The 19,422-nt window shown below is 40.2% G+C and overlaps 1 protein-coding gene across 5 annotated transcripts in view; it reads left to right on the forward strand.

Annotated features, from left to right (window-relative positions):
* TNFRSF8 (TNF receptor superfamily member 8) overlaps window positions 1-17,504 on the forward strand; it is a 29,730-nt gene extending 12,226 nt beyond the window's left edge. For 2 of the 5 annotated variants that reach the window (XM_040533900.1, XM_040533901.1), the window contains exons 3-12: window positions 7,344-7,434; window positions 10,035-10,160; window positions 10,579-10,734; window positions 10,837-10,930; window positions 11,381-11,661; window positions 11,880-11,990; window positions 12,528-12,566; window positions 13,708-13,757; window positions 14,552-14,759; window positions 15,818-17,504. In XM_040533900.1, the coding sequence (XP_040389834.1) occupies window positions 7,344-7,434; window positions 10,035-10,160; window positions 10,579-10,734; window positions 10,837-10,930; window positions 11,381-11,661; window positions 11,880-11,990; window positions 12,528-12,566; window positions 13,708-13,757; window positions 14,552-14,759; window positions 15,818-16,062 (1,401 nt within the window). In that variant the 3' untranslated portion in view covers window positions 16,063-17,504. The remainder of the gene's footprint in view (window positions 1-7,343; window positions 7,435-10,034; window positions 10,161-10,578; window positions 10,735-10,836; window positions 10,931-11,380; window positions 11,662-11,879; window positions 11,991-12,527; window positions 12,567-13,707; window positions 13,758-14,551; window positions 14,760-15,817) is intronic. The other 3 variants (XM_040533903.1, XM_040533904.1, XM_040533905.1) reach the window with 3 other exon arrangements.
* The last annotated feature ends 1,918 nt before the right edge of the window (window positions 17,505-19,422 follow it).

Consider the following 19,422-nt stretch of genomic DNA (forward strand, 5'->3'; position numbering starts at 1 on the left):
AGTAGGAGTTTGCCCCGGTGTCTGTAGTCGTAAATTCCCCTCCCACATGGCAAGTTTGCTCTACTTTGCTCTGGTTTATCTGCCCTGCCACCATCTCCATCCTGAAGTACATCAATCCCTCTGTTCTTCTACAGGATTACAGCCTGCAGTCCTTACTCATCTGACAAGTACCTAGGAGGACATTCAGATGAACTTGTCTGGTCTGCTGAATGCTAATTGCTTTAGGAGAAAGGTGCTAGAAAAAAAATGGCATTTGTGCATTTGACATCACTTTGGTGTATTGTTCACGAAATGAAAAGGGCAGAGAGAAAATTTGGTTTTCTAATACTCACTGTCAACTTTCAAACTCACAGCAAAATCATCAGTTATCTGGAATAAGCATGTCGATCTTGCTGGGATAAGCAGTTGGCTTCTCACTGTCTTTATTGCATCAATCACAGCAAACTTGGCTTTTGCTGCTAGTGGAGAACAAGTGGTACTGTTTAATGCAAGCAAGTCACAGCTTACTGATTGTATTTTAAACCATATTCCACCTCAGATCAACCCGCAGTTTGGGATTTGGTTGTTTTAATTTTCAGTTAGCTCTCACTTGTTAATGTCTCTTCTGTTGAGCATGAAGCTTGACTACTTGAAGTCTTAGATTATCAGCTTCTTTCTTTCATACTATCAGAATTTGGTTAGAAGCTTGAAAGGGAGTCAACTGTTTTGCTACAGTATTAGTCAGTTCTAGAACAGCCAATACTGATAACTTTTTTTTTTTTTTTTTTACCGTAATATGCTCTCTTTCTGACTTACAGCTTATTTGTAGCAAGCTGATTTCTTGCTCTGCCTCACCATCGCTTTTTCTCTATGAGCTCAAAAGACCATAAATAAATGAGTCAAACCTTATCCTGACTGAATTGTAGAGTAGCCCACTGAATTCAGCACCATCTTTGCAATGGCCATTATTTAAATTGAGATAGCAAACATGTTTGTAGTTTCAAGGATAGGGAGAAGACACCCAAAAAGTGTATTTTCTAAAAGAAATTCTCAAAAACAAACACTGAAAAAAGCAAATACTTCGTATAAAGTATGTTTGTGGTTTTTTAATTGTTATTATTGCGGGGCCTTAATTGGCAGCATTTTAAAGAAAGACAAAAAAAAGGCAGGGGGGCGGGGGGAGGAGGTGAGAGAGGGGTTGGCGTGGTGGGTCAGTGAAAGAACAAGGCCAAGGGATCCCTGGCCATCCCATCCCAACAGTCCAAACTGTTACGACTTGTAGTCTTTTCTTTTGGAAAACATATTCCAGCTCGTGCTATATCAGAAACCTTTCTTTGACTCCATTCATAGAAGGATTCATGAAATTCAGTCTCTATCTCCTTCCAATTTAACAGGATGCTAAACTGAATTGAAGAGTTCCTGGCATTAGAGCAAAAGCAGGTACAAAGTACTAACCTGGTATAGACACATGGCTTGTTCAAATTTGTTCCAAAAATGTGAATGGATTAACATTGTCGTGGCAGGCTTTCTGCTACACTGGCAATTGTTTACTATAACAGCTTACCTTCTTGTTCAAATATTTATCTGTTCTTCTACAACTGGCGTAAAGACACAGTAACTCTACACTGTGTCCTCAAGTCCAATCCAGATCAAAGCAAGTCTGAGATAGTAGATCCAGAAATAATATCCATGAGGTTTTGTGTTACGGGCGTGTGCAACAACAGTCATGCAAAGGGGAGGCCCTGCTCCTGGCTACACAATGCCACCGACTCTTCCACCCTGAGTGAAATGAATGTGCAGCCACAGGGTGCATTGTTCCAGTGCAGTAACCTCCTGGAAATCCAACTTCACCAATTCTAAAAGCAGTTTTCAATCAAATCAGCTCCTAGAACTGATTCGTGCTCTGAAAACATAGTTGGTCTGCCTTAAACGGTCAAGGAGTTAGAGGGGAACAAAAACGTTTTTAAGAAGTGAGAGAGGAAGTGGGATTGCATCCTGGGATGGCAAAGAGATTAGCAGGATTAGCATAATTGCAGTAGACACGTATTTCCACGTTGCTGGTCCATTCTTAGCACAGATCCATTCATACAGTTTCCTTAGAAGCAGCAGGAAGGACAAAGACCAGCTCTCCGTCAATGTTTGGATTCCTCACCCACAGCCCCCAATACTGCTGTGATCTTTCTTGAATGTTAAAGTTTTAGTATTTTACATACATACTAAAAGAACTTTACAAGTAGAGATAGAGGTGTGGTGGTTGGTTGGTTGTTTTTTTTCTCTCACTGGTTGATTTTACTCCCAGGTTACAGGTATGGGCTAGACAGGAGGTAAGGATTTTAAGGATTCAAATGGCATACTTATATATATTGCTTTTTGACTGTTGGACGATGCTACATATCATTGGGATAACATTTGGTGTTTCTTCATTGAACTGTTTGCTTCCCTGTTTTTCAGGGAACACTAGAAGGTGTCGCAAATGCTGCCTTAAAAAGTGAAATTTTGCTAGGATTTTGAAGTTCTCTGGGTAAAGATGCTGAGTCCTGTTTCTGTCTGTCTTGGGAAATACAATATTGCAGAATTCTGCCCTTGCAGAAATGAGGACAGTAACTTCTCTTTGTTCTGTAAAACTTAGTGGAGGTTTCCTTGATGAAGCAAAGCCACAACCTAGTTGCTGATGAATATGAATTATACCACATTCTTCGGTGTTTCTAGGCATTTCAGGAAAAGGGGGGAACTATCACATCCACGTCCTTCCCACAAAATAAGCAATAAGAAACAAAAATGATTAAGTGAATCTCTTCTCACTGGCTAATTGACTATTTTTAAAAGTGTTTTGGAGCCAGGAGAAATAGCACCAGAAATATATCAAAAATGTCTTAATGCTGAGATTTTTGTCGGCAAGGAGAGCAGTGAGAGCATATGCGCTTTTCTTTCCCATGTCATCTTCTTGAGCTCTGGTATGACAAAGCACCACTTTTTACATGAGTTTTTCCCTTTTCTCCTCACTGTCCTCATGATTCCTTCCCTTCTTTTAGGTGATGCCTGTTCTGATTAAGGCATGGTAAGAGGGACATTTTCTTTAAAATCTTGTATTGCTGGCTACCATCAGCTAGGTCACAATTCTGGAAACCCAGCAGAGTTGGCTCTCACAGCTGCATCTGTTGGTAACGCAGCTCAAAAACATGTCTAGCCTCAGTATGTATGCTGGGGAGATCAATGCTGCTGCCACTGGTGGGAATTTTCCTCAGAATTTCCCTCACCTAAAAAGAACCAGTATGTGCTGTCACCAGATTCCTTTATAGCTGCGGTGTAACAGGACAACTTCTGAGCAAATTGCATACCTGTTTTGGACTGGGCAGATGGTTTTATGTTTCACTGGAAAAGCCTGAGAGAACACAAGGTATAAATTCTGCTGTAGCATACTAACATAGCCTAATAGGTGTTGGCCTCACCTTAGCAATTGAACTACTAGTGTAAGCAGGATAAGAAGTGTTTTCAGCTCTATTGGTGACTGACAGTATGCATTCTGTCCTGGAACAGTGAAACAAGCATGCAGTAAGTATTTTGCAGCCCTTACAAATTTGGATGGATTTGGTGGGTGAAGTCTAGTCTTCTGCCATTAAGAAGTAGCCAATAGTTGAGGAACGAACCACCCGTTCTGCCCCCAAGAACCAAAAAAAAAACACAACAAAAAAACCCACCACCACCAAAAAAAGACACACACCACCACCAAAAAAAAAACCAAAACACCACATCAGTCCTATCACTTTGAATCTTCCTGCAGAGTGGTCTAAGGATTTATGATGCTGGTCAAATCAAGAACATGCAGCTTTCCAGAAGTACTGAATCATGAAGGGAGAGAGACTGGTAAAGTTGCAATCCAGAATCCCCTGTGCTTCTTGTTGAATTGTTTCCAGCAATCTCTTCCTAATTTGAGCTACTGAGCTCATCAAAATCTCAGAAGTCAAACAAGCTGACTTCCTACTGCAAACTTGCACCCTAATTGTAGAAGAGATTTAAGACGTGGTATTTTACATGTGGGAAGAGTAGTTACAGGTGGTGAAACTGAGGTAATTTACATATTCAGTCATTGAGTGGGTAAATTACCTCAGTTCAGGCCTTTTGCTACCCGCTAATAATGCATATTTTTGTTCCCTTTCTACACAATATGTCTAGCTTGCTATCTTTCATTTTAGTTCACTTATTACTCTGACATTCATTACACACAGAAAAATAAAACAATTACATTACCTTTTTATGGCTGACATTTCTTTACTTTTTCCCAAAAGTAGCCTAATCAGTCAGATCCCTGTAGAAAATTAGATAGCACCGTCATTTTATGGAAGACTGACATCTTTTGAGACCTTGGCCCTTCACCTCTGCCATTCCTTCAAGGCATGTTCTTTGGGCACTGAGTTGTTTCATTCCTCCACAAACTCATGGGAGTTTAGGGTGGAGAATGGTCTTATGGCAAGATTTTTTTATTCTATATGATGCATGAAAACTTGAAATGGAGCTTACAAAAGACACTGTGCAGGTAGCTATGAATTAGAAGTGGTGGGCTCAGAAGGTGGTTTCTCAGACGTAGAACTGTGCATGTTATGATTTGTTAAAATGACCTTTTACAGCAGAGCACCTTGGGATTGCCTCGTACAGGTGGCTTCAGAGCTGTGCTTGTTAACTGGATGCTTCACAGCAGCATTTGTTGTGAAGCTACAGGTGTTATGGAGTATGTTACAGAGTATCTAGTAGGCTGTAGTATATAGCTGCCCTCTTGTGGAAAGAAAAAAAGTGTTGAGGACTTTCATATGTATATTTACATAGTTGTGCAGTAGTTACGTGTAATTCAGGCAGTAATTTATCACAGCACTAGCATCAGGGGAAAATTCATAATCGGGATTTGCACCACATTACCTAAGAGCAGCATCTTGTCCTCAGCTTGGGATTTCAGTATTTTAGACAAGATCACTTTTTAAAAAGCAGCTCTTCAGTCACACTTGTATGCAGAGATTATTCCTTTGACCACCCTAAAGACGCAATTAAATAATCTGCAAGTTTATATGCTGTAGGTTTATATGTTTGTATCATTCAAGAATTGTGTCCCCATTCTGTTTTAAAGTTCAGCATCATTTGAAGGCAGAGTTGGTTTTCTGAGAGAACCAGGAAGAGAAGATCGGTTTTTTGTGGTGGTGTTTTACAGATGTTAAAGAGAAACTAATCCAGGATAACTTAGATATAGCGAGGATGCTGTTGTTTCTTAATTTTTCTTTATAAACCTAGTCAGTCCACTTCATACCCCTGAAATGACTCCTAAATAACCCCGTGTCTAAGTGTGACTGGTCTCATTGTGTCATTTCCTGTTATTTAATTTAGTCTTAGATGGCTGGCTAACCGGGGTGCTTCTACACACAGATGGAAGGAGATTCCACTTCCTTTTCCTATAGTCTAAGGCTTCCTCTTCGGAAAAGACAAATACAGCGTACACATTTGTAAATTTGACTTGAGTCGGGCTGAGCAACCAGACCTCTGCTATTTCCCCTGTGCAATAAGGTAGAAAAAAATGCTTTGCAGGGAGGCTCTGTGGCCTAGTGGTTAGTGCACAAATGTGAGGCAGGATTTCTCAGTTCTGTTATCAGAGCTCAATGAAATTTAATGGTTTCAATGTGTTTCTATTTCTTGTACTTCTGTTAATTTCCTCCTCAACTGAAAGTTCCTGTTTTCTCATGCAACCTGGGGCAAGTTATTTAACTTTTTTCTTTTTTTTTTTTATGGTCCAGCCATGAAAAGAACAGCGCATTAAACAGGAGACTATGGTTTTGAGATCAGTTAGTAAGATTCTACCTGGCATACAAAGGCAGTAGGAGGCACTAGGTATTCTTTTTGAGGCTGGTGGGAAATTCACCTTCAGAAGGTGGGATGTACATTTCTTAAAATATTTGTTAACTGTCCTACCAGTATCCTGTGGGAAAATCTCTGGAGAATCTGCTGATTCAGTATTTACAGAAAAAAGTTGCCAGTTACTTCTTGCAGCAAATAATGAAAATGAAATTATCAGATAACAATGTTTGTAGGGGATTATTAGGGGAGATGCCAAATTCAAAAATCAGACTTTCTCATCAGAAAACCTGTAGTGCTGTAATTTCCCACAGTGCCTAGTCACCCTGCTGTATGTAAATGAAGCCTTATTATCTGCTTTTTGGTACAGTTCATAGCAGAGTGATTTTTTCTAAGCTAATATTAGAACTGTTGTGGCTTTTTTTATTTTTAATCTAAACAAGTATCAGTTATGTAATCAAATCGAAGGTTGCTCCTGAAAACCTTAACTCACAGAAGTAGTGGGATTAATTATTTGAATAAAGGCTTCACGGTGTGAATAAATGTTTGCAGCTTTATTACCAAGGCAAAAACCACTTGTTCTCAGTGTAGGATTTGTCCCCAGATGAAAAGTGAAAGAATTTATTGGTTTACAGTAAACATATCTTTAGGTTGCTAAACTCAGATGCTATGAGTGGATAAATAACTGAACAGAAAGATTTGTTTGCTGCATTGATAAATAGTGTGAAAGCAGCTAAGCACAGTAGGGTAAACAAACAGGAAGAACTATGAAAACAGATTCAAAGATGCCTAGAAGTACAGATGCGTAGAGTTAACAAAAGTGACAGGATATGTAGAACCAATATACAAACAACTGTAAATTTAAAGAATTAGCTTTGTGGGTTACAGCCAATTTAGCTAGCCTTAGATGATGTTCACTATGGCACCACTTCTCATTTCTGTGCAGAGCTGGAAATCTAATACAGATATTCGGGGATTTTTTTTTTTTATTTTCTAAAAAGTTCTTAAGTCAAGATGGGATCATTTTAAGGACAGTGATTTTTAGCCTTTTTTCATTTGTTAACTGCAACAAGGTTTCTAAAGGAGAGGTAGACTGCTGCACAAGCTTATCTTGGTAATCTTTACTATCTTGTACCTAAGTTTCAAAGGGTGTCTAGAGCATTGGCTAAAAACCATTTTGGTAGAGCAATGCCACTACACATTTTGTTGCATGAAACAAGGAGTTAATTTCTCAGTTCTGAAATGCTTGGTGAAAAGGTCGAGCCACAGTATTCATTCCCTATGTTTGAATCACTTTCAGGGACGAGCCTGCTAAGTGAAGACACATACTGAATTATTGCTAAATACACTGAATATTGCTATCTTTGCTTAACTTTATGGACAGCAGTTATCTAGATGTTTTGGAGGATGGTTGAATTGTCAAAAATCTGTAGACTTTTCCCTACCATTTGTAGTCACCAGAATTCAACACCAGTACTGGGATCTGCCCTAATTGTTTTCTGATTGTGTCTTTTCTCTGTTTAAATTTCTAGCCATCACTCACCTCATCTGGTTCCTGTGATACACTCAGGAATTGGTTCTATGATGAAACTTTACAAAGGTGCTGTTACCGGTGCCCCTCAGGTCAGTATGTTTATGATTCAGTCAAATTAACATGGAGCCTTTCTCATAGGTGTAGTATGAACCGTGTATATCTGCAGAATTGCATTTTGACCCTGAAGTGCAGTTTGGTGAACCGTGATCTGGTGTGGATCCAGATGGGAATTTGTTCTTCACTTCCCTGCTCCTGTTCAGTCTACATTCAAACAGTCTGTAAATTGCAAACAAGATAACTTGCAATTATTATTTTTTTAATTGATTGACTTGACACTCAGAAGTAGCTAGAAGTAGCAGGTGTAAGAATTAATTTCAGTTTGCCTCAGCGTATGAAGTAGCGTAATGATATTAGGCTGAAGATGTTTCTGATCAGAGACACAAAGTATAAAATGATTGTGCAGAAAATCTGTCATTATCCTCATATTCAAACCACTTTAGAAAGCATCTCACATGAGGAACGGAACATTCACTCGTCAGGGGACAGAGTGAGCTTTGCCAGAAGCTAGCTGTGAGTCGGAGGCATATGAGCTCAGAAGCAGGAAACAACTTAGTGAGACAAGGGTTCTGGAAATGTCTGAAACTCGATGGGTGGGACATTTTATGGTACTTCACCATCATCAATCTCTTCTTTCGGAAATGTTTTCTCTTCTCTCTCTCTCTCTTCTCTCTTTCTTTTTTTGGAAAGGAAATTTTTGACATTTATGTGTGCTCTAATAATACAAAGAGGTTTGGTGCTTGGTTGCTAGCATTTGCATGCAGTTATATCAGGGACATCCTGTACTGCTTCTGGGCACATCACTAGAATCATTCAGAAAATGTATGAGAAAGCAAGACCAAGGGATGGAGAAACTGGTCCTGTAAAAGAGGAAAAGGGGCAAGAACTCTGAGCCAGTTCCAAGCAAAGAAGCTCTTTTCTCCTTCAAAACCATACTTTGCAAAATGTCCCACATAGTATGGTCTTGTGAAAAGCAAAGATCTGATCTGCATCTAGCTGTAATGAGCTGTAATTCACAAGCATTTCACCTCTGCTTATTCTTAAAACTCATTTTTTTTGCCACATCCTAATGTCTGTCTTGGACATCTCTTGCCATCCTCCAGGGTCTCCTTTACAACAAAAACTCATAACAATCTTTTATCATTTTAATCTTCCACTACTCCTTCAGACAATAACCCATTCATATCTGCTACTAACTCAACTTCTCGTTGCAAAGAGTAGCTTTTCTAAAATTCCATTTAATCAAAGTGAGTGTATTAGAGTCTTGATGCAGTCTGGCTTTACTTTCCTTGGCGTTCCAACCTACAGATGTAGAGCTTTCCATCTGAGCACGCTGGCTCAAGTGTAAGCCACATCATCTGTTTCAAAGTTCATTTCAAGCTCAATTTCAATATAAACTTTAAACCAAACCTCATAAGATCATTCTAATCGATTTCTACAATTGCCACACTTCTTCTCAGGTGCTTAATTCTTCTTCAGGTAAAATGAGACTTCATACCTGGGACACCAGAAGAACATTATCTTTCTGTCATCACAGAACAGAAAAAAGCCCCCTCTCAAGGGGAGGAATAGAGACTTTCACATGAAATAATGATGTTCCACCTTACTTCTGTTTATTTTGTTTATATTTTATCTTTTTATCTTTTCTTGTTATTGTTGTTTTTGGGGCTGTTGTTGTTGCTTTTGCTTTTAGACTCTAAATCAGATATCCAGCTCCACCAGATAGTATTGCATTCAACACTGAAGATAATTTCCTGCTCACAGTTAACAGCAAATCCTCAGGAGTGAATGAACACACATACTCAAAAAAGGAAAACACTTGTTTCATCTACTTACCTTCAGTACATTTTTCTGTACATACGATTGCAGCTGGTATTCCTTCTGCTTAGGCTTTGATTTGGTTGTTGAGCTATTAACACAGTGAAGGACGGTACCAGAAGACATGACTGAGCAAGCTTCAAAGCTAATCTACCTGGGGCACACATCCCCCAAGAGAGGGGGAAATTTCCCATTTCATGTGTACAGGAAGTCTCAAATGACTGTAGTTCAAGCTTTTGGGACATTGTGGGAGGAGGAAGGAAATAACACGCACGTGGAGGTAACTCGCCTGCAGCTTGAGTGTTGAGATTCAAACCACTCCAGCAGTCAGCCCCAACCTTCAAAAGGATAATCTCAGACAAGTAGTTTTGAGGAGGTACAAGCGATGTGTTTGAAGCTTGTCTGGTGGTATTTGTAGGGCCAAATATAGCATGGCTGGTTTTACTTACACTCCTACACCATGCTTGCCTAAGCAAATAGTAGGTGAGTTATTTTCCTGCCAGGTCTTCCATCCCTGTGGTTAATTAACCCTTTACAACTAGGTGATGCAGTCTAGTGCTGAAAACGGGATACATTTCTCTCCTGTTTACTACTCATGAAACATTCAACGTTCAACTCTATCTTTATGTTGCTGCTTTTGCTTTTCCTTTTGCTCCTGCAGCTGTCACTTTTCCTTACCAGTGTGGTTTAACCTGGCAGGCAGCTAAGCACCACACAGCTATTCACTCACACACCCCCACCCCAGTGGAATGGGCGTGAAACGTGGGGAGGTTTCTGAACAGGTATCCTCCACATTTTGCTTTTCTTTCTCCAGGGTATGCTAAAAGGAAAGCATGTCCCACGGACCCAGATGAAGACTGCATGAGATGTGGACCTGAGCAATATCTGAACGAAGAATCCCAAAAGCCACATTGTGATGCTTGTGTGTCATGTACAAAAGGTAGTTGGTTTACTTTTTATCACACATACTTTACCATTAGAGCCACTCTAAATACTCTCTTTATTAGTATTTTATTAATTTAGAATTTCCAGCAGCAAAGTTATCTGTCCTTGGCTACTGTTCTAGAGAGCAGAATGCTACCTTGCACATAACAAATACCATTTCTTGTTTGGCCTGGGACTGCCTGAAAATTCTCGCATCTAATGCCATCCAAGTCTGATTTCTGCTTTCTGTCTTCTATTACAAACTATTGTCTACAGCTTTGTCCAATTGTTCATGACTTAAATTGCCATCGCAGAGTGTCAGAAGCCCGTTCTGCTTCCCAAGCCTTTGAACTGGTGTTGCTCAGCTTTGCCCCCTGCTTTGCCTTTTCCTTGCAGGGTGATCCTTTGTTACTCCATCTGCTTCTTTCCTGCAGAATCTGACCTTGTGGAGAAAGTGCCCTGCTCCTTCAATTCTAGCCGCGTGTGTGAGTGCCGACCAGGTCTGTTCTGTCAAACCGCTGTAAAGTACACCTGCATGCGATGCCAGCAGCACACTGCTTGCAAGCCTGGTTTTGGAGTCAAAGTCAGAGGTAGGAATTCCTCCCTATCTAGTTTGTCTTTTCTGATCTTGGCCATAGTTCTGGACCTATGGCATTTTGGTTAGTCAGTCAGCAGTCATTGTTTTTATTCAGGCACCTCAACAACTGATGTTTCTTGTGAAGAATGCCCCCCTGGGACCTTCTCTGACCAAAACTCCAGCACTGACATCTGCAAGCCCCATACTGAGTAAGTCCATAGCTTTTCAAAGTGTTTAACTGATTAGCAGAAGCTAATAAAAGACCCAAAGGGACTTCTGTCACTTCTTCTGGTGCAAAGTGTACAAATTCATTTTAGAGGCAGTGTGATAGCTTTGAGCCTATGTGCAGAGTTTTGAAGGCCCCTCGTTATGCTTGTTGCACGGCTCTGTACTGAAGGAAGGAAGGACTCTCCCTTGCCTCATTTTCAGTGCTCTGCATATGGTTAGATTATATGCACAAGTGATTTTTCAGGTTTGCATCCAGGTTAAGAATCAGTGCCACAGAGGTGAGAAGGAAGTTAATGACTTCCTGACTAAAAGCAATAAATGCACATGGTACAAAAATGACCAAAAGTGATGTTTGCCATATAGAACACCTTACCATATATCAGAGCATTTTCTTTCAGCGCTGATACACTGTTCTCTCTTTCATTCCCTAGCTGTGCCAAGTTAAACAAAGTAGCACAAAGCAAAGGAAATGCCACACATGATCAGGTTTGCCTGGACCAATTGCCCACCTACCTCACCCCAGACACTTTCTCCACCAGATTCAGCAATGAAACAAGTAACTCTGACCTACTGAGGCTTGAGGCGAACTTGGTCACTATTTCTAGTATTCTTTTAAGTGCTGCAACAACTGAAAACCCCAGTTCTACTCCCAACGAGAATGGTCCGGCTGGCACTCTTCCCACCTCAGACAAGGGGGAGACAACAACAGGAGGTAACGAAGATAAAGCATTTACTCTTTCTAGCGTATTTTATTTGGATGTATCTTTAGTAAAAGCAATTTTTATGTGGGAGCTTCCTGCAAAACCCTTATGACTTTTAAAATGATATCCATCAAACACACAGATCTACTGACAGTAGGCAGTGCTGACAGAAAAGGCAGTACTCTGCCTTTTCTTGACCTCTCTGTCCTCCCTTTCCCCTTCTGAACAGTAGGTCTTGTTTGGGGAGTGGTTCTCTCTGTGATGCTGCTACTTGTGGGCATGCTGTTGTTTTGGAAATGGAAGATTTGCAAGAGACGAATCCTCATCCTCAAAGGAAAACGTGAGTTTTTAAAGTTGTAACACATAGCATGCTGTTTAACCTCCAAGGACATGCCACCTGGGAACTATAATATCCTAAAATTTTATGGAGGCCAGTAGGGGAGACTATATTTACTAGCCCTGGTGAAGACAGGCCAAATGTTCTAGGCAATCTGTGCAGCATGTTGGAGAACCTTAGAAAAAGACTGAAGCAGCTGTGAATTTATGGAGGAAGATGCTACAAGCTGGGTGAGGAAGTGGTAACCGGTGATTTTTTCTCTCAGTGCAGACACTAATATTAAATGATGCCTGAAGTCTTTTGCAAGTATTTTCTGCTTCCTAGGAGAGGGTTGGACTTTGAACCTGTTTACTGATTGTGACTCTCTGTAGCTTTGCATAGAGTTGCACGTGGGGCGTGCCTGCATAACTACATTCCCTCTTTTGTAGAAAGCAGGATGTGCAATTTGTAGGTTGCTTGTAGACCTGTGGGTGTGGTAAAGCTGTTATAGTCCTTGTGCTCCATGATGAGTTTTGTTAAACGAATGTTTTATTTTATCAGCACATCTCACTTCACACAAATCCAGGATCAGATCTCACGGTGAGTGACTGACTGACCACTAATTGTAATACATATGATTAATGAATAAATGGCTAGTTTTAATGTGGGGTTTTAATTTATGAAACTTTAAAACATGGAACCAATTTAAGTCAAGCGTATGTACCTGTAGACATGCAAAAGGCCAGTCCTGTGGTCTGTCCTGTGTAGGCAAGTACTGCTGTGAATGTGACAAGCCACTAGATGGCAATTTTTTCCCATTGTACCTGAGTGACTGGGTGATGCAGCAGTGTGGGGAGGCTTTGCTGGAAAAATGTCAGGTTCATTTCTGGGCACTCAAACCTGGGAGATGTGTTCCCAAAAACGAGACCTATACATATCTCCTAGATTACATACATTTTGCTTAATTAACTAATCCTCTCTTAGTATTGCCACTTCCACTGACTGCTCTATTCTCATCTATTGTGGTAGATATTTCTGATCACTGAACATCAGAGCATTTTTCACTCATTTATTCAGGAATATGATTTAACACCTCTCACATGAGCTCAACTTTCTCAAAGTGGAATTGTTGCTTCCTGACTTGCTTTACACATTAGGAACTGTTGCTCTGCAGCATTATAGAGCTGATGTTGAGAATAAAGGTGGCTGCATGTCAGAGCTAAATTAGTTAGTAGGCCCGAGCCTGTCTAGCTAGCTTCATGGTATTGTAAAAGGATGCTGTACACTCCCTTCTTCCCACCTCCCTTCTTTCCCCAGTGTTCCCTTCCTCCATCCTTGCATAAAATCCCACCCTCTTTGTATTAATCTGACCACACAATGACTTGATGCAACTTGTTAATCCAGTAGAAAGCTATTCACTTTTTATTTTTTAATTTATTTATTTTGATAAGACAGTCTTCTGCTTCTTTAGAAAGCTTAATCAGTTCATGATGTGATCAGGTGAACACCAGTTTTGGTGTGTGGAATGTGATAGGACCTCACATGGTTGGCAGCAATGTGTCACTGGTTCACCTCACCCCTACCATTGAAGTGTGTCCTCTGTGGTACAGAAAGAAAGATACAGGTGAGTTAGGCTGTAGAGTAGTTTAGGACGTGGGTGGGTGATATTTCAGAGAAAATATTAATATTCTTGTGATTGCTGTGAATTCTCTTCTGATAATTTTTCTTCTTTCTGTTGCAGGTTCTGATCTGGTGAACGGTATTCCGAAACAGATCACTTTCTTTTCCAATGTAAATAGTTAACAATATTTTTTAAATGTTCTGTTAAAAAGTGCCAGCCTTTTTATTTGTAATTTTCTTTGTAACCTGTGATCATCTAGGTGCAGAGATGAGACATACTAGGGATTGCTACTTTCATGTCTTGGGCTCCGTTTAACGTAGTGTTAAATAATGTGTTTCTGCCAGTTTTGCTTCTGAAGGGAGTATATAAATTTGGAAAATATCTTCTTAAAGTTTTTCCTGAACCAAATCCCTTCAAATTCTTACCTCCAGAATCTATCTTTCTTACTGATGTTATATTCTTTGCTGAAAGGTGCCACTGAGCCTCAGCCCCCAGAATGCAACTGCTACTGTATTGCAGGGTAGCACCCTCTGCAACAGAACATACAGTATAAGACATGCGACAAAAAGCCAGAATGACAAATAAGCAGATTTACAAAGGTTCGTCAGCATCTAAATTGCAGATGAGGCAAGTGGAATTTACCAAAGCATCCACACAGGTTCAGGAAACTAGATTTCAGTGGAAGTAAGGTACATTCTTGCAAATCTCACCAAAAAAAAATAAAAATCTGTGCATTTAGCTTAGGAATGCTATTTTTAAATATGGCCTTAAGTAATACAGGAACCTAATTCAAAGGAACTTAAGTTCCTCTATCTGTTAGGCACTTTGAATTTTTTTACTCCCTGTGACAGTGGTGCTGTTATGTTATTCTGGCTGCTACAGAAGGATTCAGTAGACCTGTTGCAATCTTCACAGTGTTCTTTTTGCATTGACCCTATTTCTACTCTTCTCTTTGTATTTGCAGAAGATCATGCTTACTACTGATCAAGGGCCAGAAGAGAAGGAGCTAATTGACAGAAACCTTCCTTTGGAAACCAATAACAACTTGGTTTCCAGCACAGAAAAAGCATATAGTCCTGATTTGAGTCTGACTGATGTGACACAGAGCAATGGAAATGCCCCAGATTGCCCTGTCGATTCTCGAGTGAGAGACCACACAAATAATCGAATTGGTAAGTCTTGCCTTTTTTATTTTTCTTTCTTTTTCCATTTTTAAGCCATAGGCACATAATATCAATCTGAAATTATTAGTAAGCTGGAAAATTATCTAAAGCTCTTAACGGAGCTGGCCCTGGACACTCGACTCTGTTTACCATATGCAGGTTGGGTTATTTTATGTGGGGGGGGTATGTATGTATGTATGTATTTATTTATTTATTGATGTGAGTCAAATCCAAGGAGTTATAATGGCTAAGCTGATCCAGAACTGTTTTCTTAGGATTGCTGGGAACCATTAATGCTTTTCTAGAGGGCAAGAGAAGACAAAGCACAGAAAAAACAAGGAAAAAGGAAAAGCAGAAAATGTATCTTCTGTTTTTAGTGCCGCAGATCAGCAAAGATTTTTGTTATTCTAAGCAGTTCAAAAAACAGGCTTTTGCAAAATGCCAATTCCCTGAACTGGGAGAGAGAAGGCTGTCTGGGGAGGCAAGGTAGTCAAAGAAATGAAAACCAGAAATCCTTAGCATTCCCTACATTTCTGTACAGTGCTGAACTTTGCCCAAGGACTGCTTTTAATACAGATATTTTTGCTTTTCAAAACAGCAGGAACATAAACATTGAACCATAGCTATCTTCCCCAGATCCCAGTTAATCACTTCTTCTACAGGATTCTTGTGAATATCTTACTGCCTTTTCTGATCTGTCTTTCTCCTGTAGTCCTTCAGCTTCATTACAGCAGCTTTATTACAGGAGAGCTAGATCTACTTGATCTAAAATGCCCAGAGTCCCCATGGCAGTGATCCAAAACCACGCAGTGTAGCTTAAAATGAGCAGGCCATCTTTATCACTTAGCGTGTTCAATGCTTTTATTGTAGAGACAATGAAATAGGCAAAATATGTGGGTTAGTGAATTCTGTGTTTTCTCAGTGACACACTTGATTTGCATACCTCTGATTTTAAAAAGAAGCAAATAAAAGCTGAATAACAAGTTAAAATTGTGTGTGAAAAGGAACCATCTCTAGGGACAGACATATTGTTACCTATGCTCAGCACTATTTTTTTCTTTCCTCAGAAAAAATATACATCATGAAAGCTGATACTGTTATAGTGGGGTCCATTTCAGAAGTGCCTGGTAGCAAGAACTGTGCTGCTAGGGGATGTGAAAGTGATGTTGATATCCAGGAAAACACGGAAGAGGAATTGGAGATGCACTATCCAGAGCAGGAGACAGAGTCTTTTCCAGGGAATGATGTCATGGTTCCTGTGGAAGAGGAGGGAAAGGAATTCCATCACCCCACCACTGCCACTGAAAAGTGATAGCCCACCGAGAAGGCGTGCAGCTACAAAAACACCCAGTGTGACACTAAGCCCAAATCTACAACAAGGGAGGTAAACACATAGTGTCTTAAATAATCTGAAAACTCATGTAAAACACCAAAAAATATTCAATCAAGGAGCACTATAACCTATTTCATCTAACTAATGAGAGGATCATCCAAACTGTTGGCCTTTGTAGATCACATCAAATATTTTCACTTTCCCTTGCTCTCCCAGTATCATGCTGGAAAAAAATTTGAGTCAAAGCTACAAAATTCAGAGGACTTCTGGATGCTAACTCAAGTTTCACAGCTTGCTTTCTCTGTGTGAAGGAATGGATCAAAACCTATGTCTGATTACTTCTATTAGCTATTAAAATTCTGGCCATAATTCCAAGTTGATCTTGACACCCAGCCATGTTTCACATATTGTTTCTGTTTTTCTTTTACCAACACTTCCAATTTTGACACAGATTTTGCAACATCTAGTATTTTTCTTAAAGTCTCAGCTCTTGAATGAAAGTGGTGATAATTTCAGTTTTCACTAACAAATAGGACCCTTACCTTGTGGACTTCATGAGGAAACAGGATCAACAAGCTCAGGAAACAGAAGACAAAACTAGTTGAAGTTCATTGTACTTTAGGCCAATCCTTTTATTTTTGTCAAGTCTGATTCATGTTTCTTGACTATTTTAAATCATTAGTAAGCACAGAAAATGGACTCTTCTAATGGAAGCCAAACTAGCTGAACATTTGGATGTTGAATGAACTATGGGTTTAGGCCAATGTGAAATCTGTAAAAAGGGAAAATAAGAAAAACTGGTTTTCTACAAAAAATGAAGGACTGAAAAATAGGCTAGCAATTACTTCCTGTCACATTGTCAATATCTGCTTGCTTTAGAAGAATTGCTCATAATCATCAAAGTGACACTGAATTGTATAAGTTCTTTAAAATAATTCTGTTTGGTTTTGTGGTCAACTGCTTTGTGTTACGCAGTTTCTCAAAGTTCATGCTGCTTGTTTGATAACTGTAAATGTAATAGTGCTGACTATGTTTTTGCACAGGACAGTGGAAAATAAGCAAGGTGACAAAGTGTGCTTTAGTAGTAAAAAAAGGAACCACAAAAACAATTACTTGCTTTGTAGTTTTACCCTGGACAGAGTACTGTAATAACAGCTGTGCAACTTCAGTGCCTTTTGTCTTAGAAGAAACAAAAGGAACGTAAAGGCATAAAAAACACCTTCTTGAGCAAGACTCACAGTACAAGTTACCCGCTATTTTTTACCTGTGACAGTGGCAGTAAGAGATGCTATTTAGGGAGAGAACATAAGCCCAGTTAATATCTGCTGTTTTCATTCCTCATACTTCTGCAACATCAGCTGTAATTGGATTAAGGATGTTAAAGAGTTTGTCCCAGCCTTTAGAATTTCTCTTGTTGCCATTAATTTTTCTTACCTCTTCTGAATTTCCTGGTATAATCTTTCTCCACAATCACTCTGTGACAACAGATTACAGATAGTTTCAATTCACCATGTAAAGTACTTTTACTGTTTTTAAGATGACCTCTATTCAGTGAGTACCACCAGTTCTTGTATTACAGAATTTTGTGCAATACTGAGTTGCCGTTATAATACTTGACTGTACTCTCCCCAGCATCCAAGCTGAATTCCTATCTTTTTATATTTCTTGTGTAAGGTATCTGATCCACTGCCTTGGTGATTTTAGCTGACCTCTTCCTTATCTCCTCTAACTTCACTATGTTCTTCTGGAGGTCTGGATACCAGAACCATGTACTGCACTTAAGAAGAGGGTATGCCAAGGTTCTAAGTGGTGGCAAAATTATAATTTTTATTTTGTTCTCAGCACCTTTCTAGATGATGCCCGGCATATATATATATATATATATATATATATATATATATATATGTATATATATGTATATATATATGTTTTTGGGGGTGTGAGGGGTGGGGGCTGTCCTTGCACAGAGGATGACTCCAAGATCCCTTTTCTGAGCCATAACTGATGGCTACTAATTCTGCACCACGCAGGCCTGGTTTAGATTATATTTTCCTGAATCATAGAATGGTTTGGTTGGAAGGACCTTCAAGACCATCTAATTCCAACTCCCCTGCCATGGGCAGGGACACCTTCCACTAGATCAGGTTGCCCAGGGCCTCATCCAGCCTGGCCTTGAACACTTCTAGGGCTGGGGCATCCACAGCTTCATGGGCAGCCTCTGTCAGTGCCTCACCACTCTCATAGTGAAGGTTTTCTTTCTTGTATCTAATCTAACCCTACCCTCTTTCAATTTAAAGCCATTACCCCTTGTCCCATTGCTACATACCCTTGTAAAAAATCCTTCTCCAGCTTTCCTGCAGCCCCCTTTAGGCACCAGAAGGCCCTTGTAAGGTCTCCCCAGAGCCTTCTCTCCAGGCTGAACAGCCCCAGCTCTCTCCATCTGTCTCCACAGCAGAGTTGCTCCGGCCTCTGATCATCCTCGTGGCCTCCTCTGGGCTCGCTCCAACAGGTCCATGCCCTCCTTGTGCTGGGGGCCCCAGAGCTGAACGCAGGGCTGCAGGTGGGGTCTCACAAGGGCAGAGGAGAGGGGGACAATCCCCTCCGTTGTCCTGCTGCCCATGCTGCTTTTTGTGCAGCCCAGGATACAGTTGGCTCTCTGGGCTGCAAGTGCATGTTGCTGATTGATGTCAAGCTTCTCATCAACCAACATCCCCAAGTCCATGCATTCAATTCCAGCGTCCATGTCACCGACAAAGATGTTAAGCAGCGCTGGTTGTGATACTGACCCCCAAGGAGCACTGCCACTCATCACTGATCTCCACTCAGACATCAAGACATTGACTACAACTCTTTGAGTGCGACCATCCAGCCACTTCCTTAGCCCCGGAGTTGTCCTTCCATCAAATCCACGTCTCTCCAATTTAGAGACAAGGATGTTGTGTGGAAAAGTGTTAAGTGCTTTGCACATATCACGCATTGCAGCCTGTTAAATGTATTATACTTGATTACTTAAGTAACACTGACAATCTTTGAATTAAAATCACCATGGATTTTATCCTGTAGCCACGCTTTTTGTGTCTGATATGTATATGTTTCATTGCTCTTGATGCTTTCAGTACACAGATCAGTTGCAGAAAAAATATTTTTGCAGGAGAGCAGTTTGAAACTTAAGAGGTTATTAGTCAAGTGCAGTTTTTCTCAGGAGCGGAGCAGGAATTTAAGCCCTCTTAATACGATCCTGGCAGCGTGCAAAAGACATTAGCGAACGCGGTGCGGCGCAGTATGAATGAACGCTGTGAAACGTAAGTTCATATTTTGGGGGCTAATAAATAAATAAGC

This window comes from Cygnus olor, chromosome 21 (genome assembly GCF_009769625.2).
Source record: "Cygnus olor isolate bCygOlo1 chromosome 21, bCygOlo1.pri.v2, whole genome shotgun sequence".
NCBI classification, from domain to species: Eukaryota; Metazoa; Chordata; class Aves; order Anseriformes; family Anatidae; genus Cygnus; species Cygnus olor.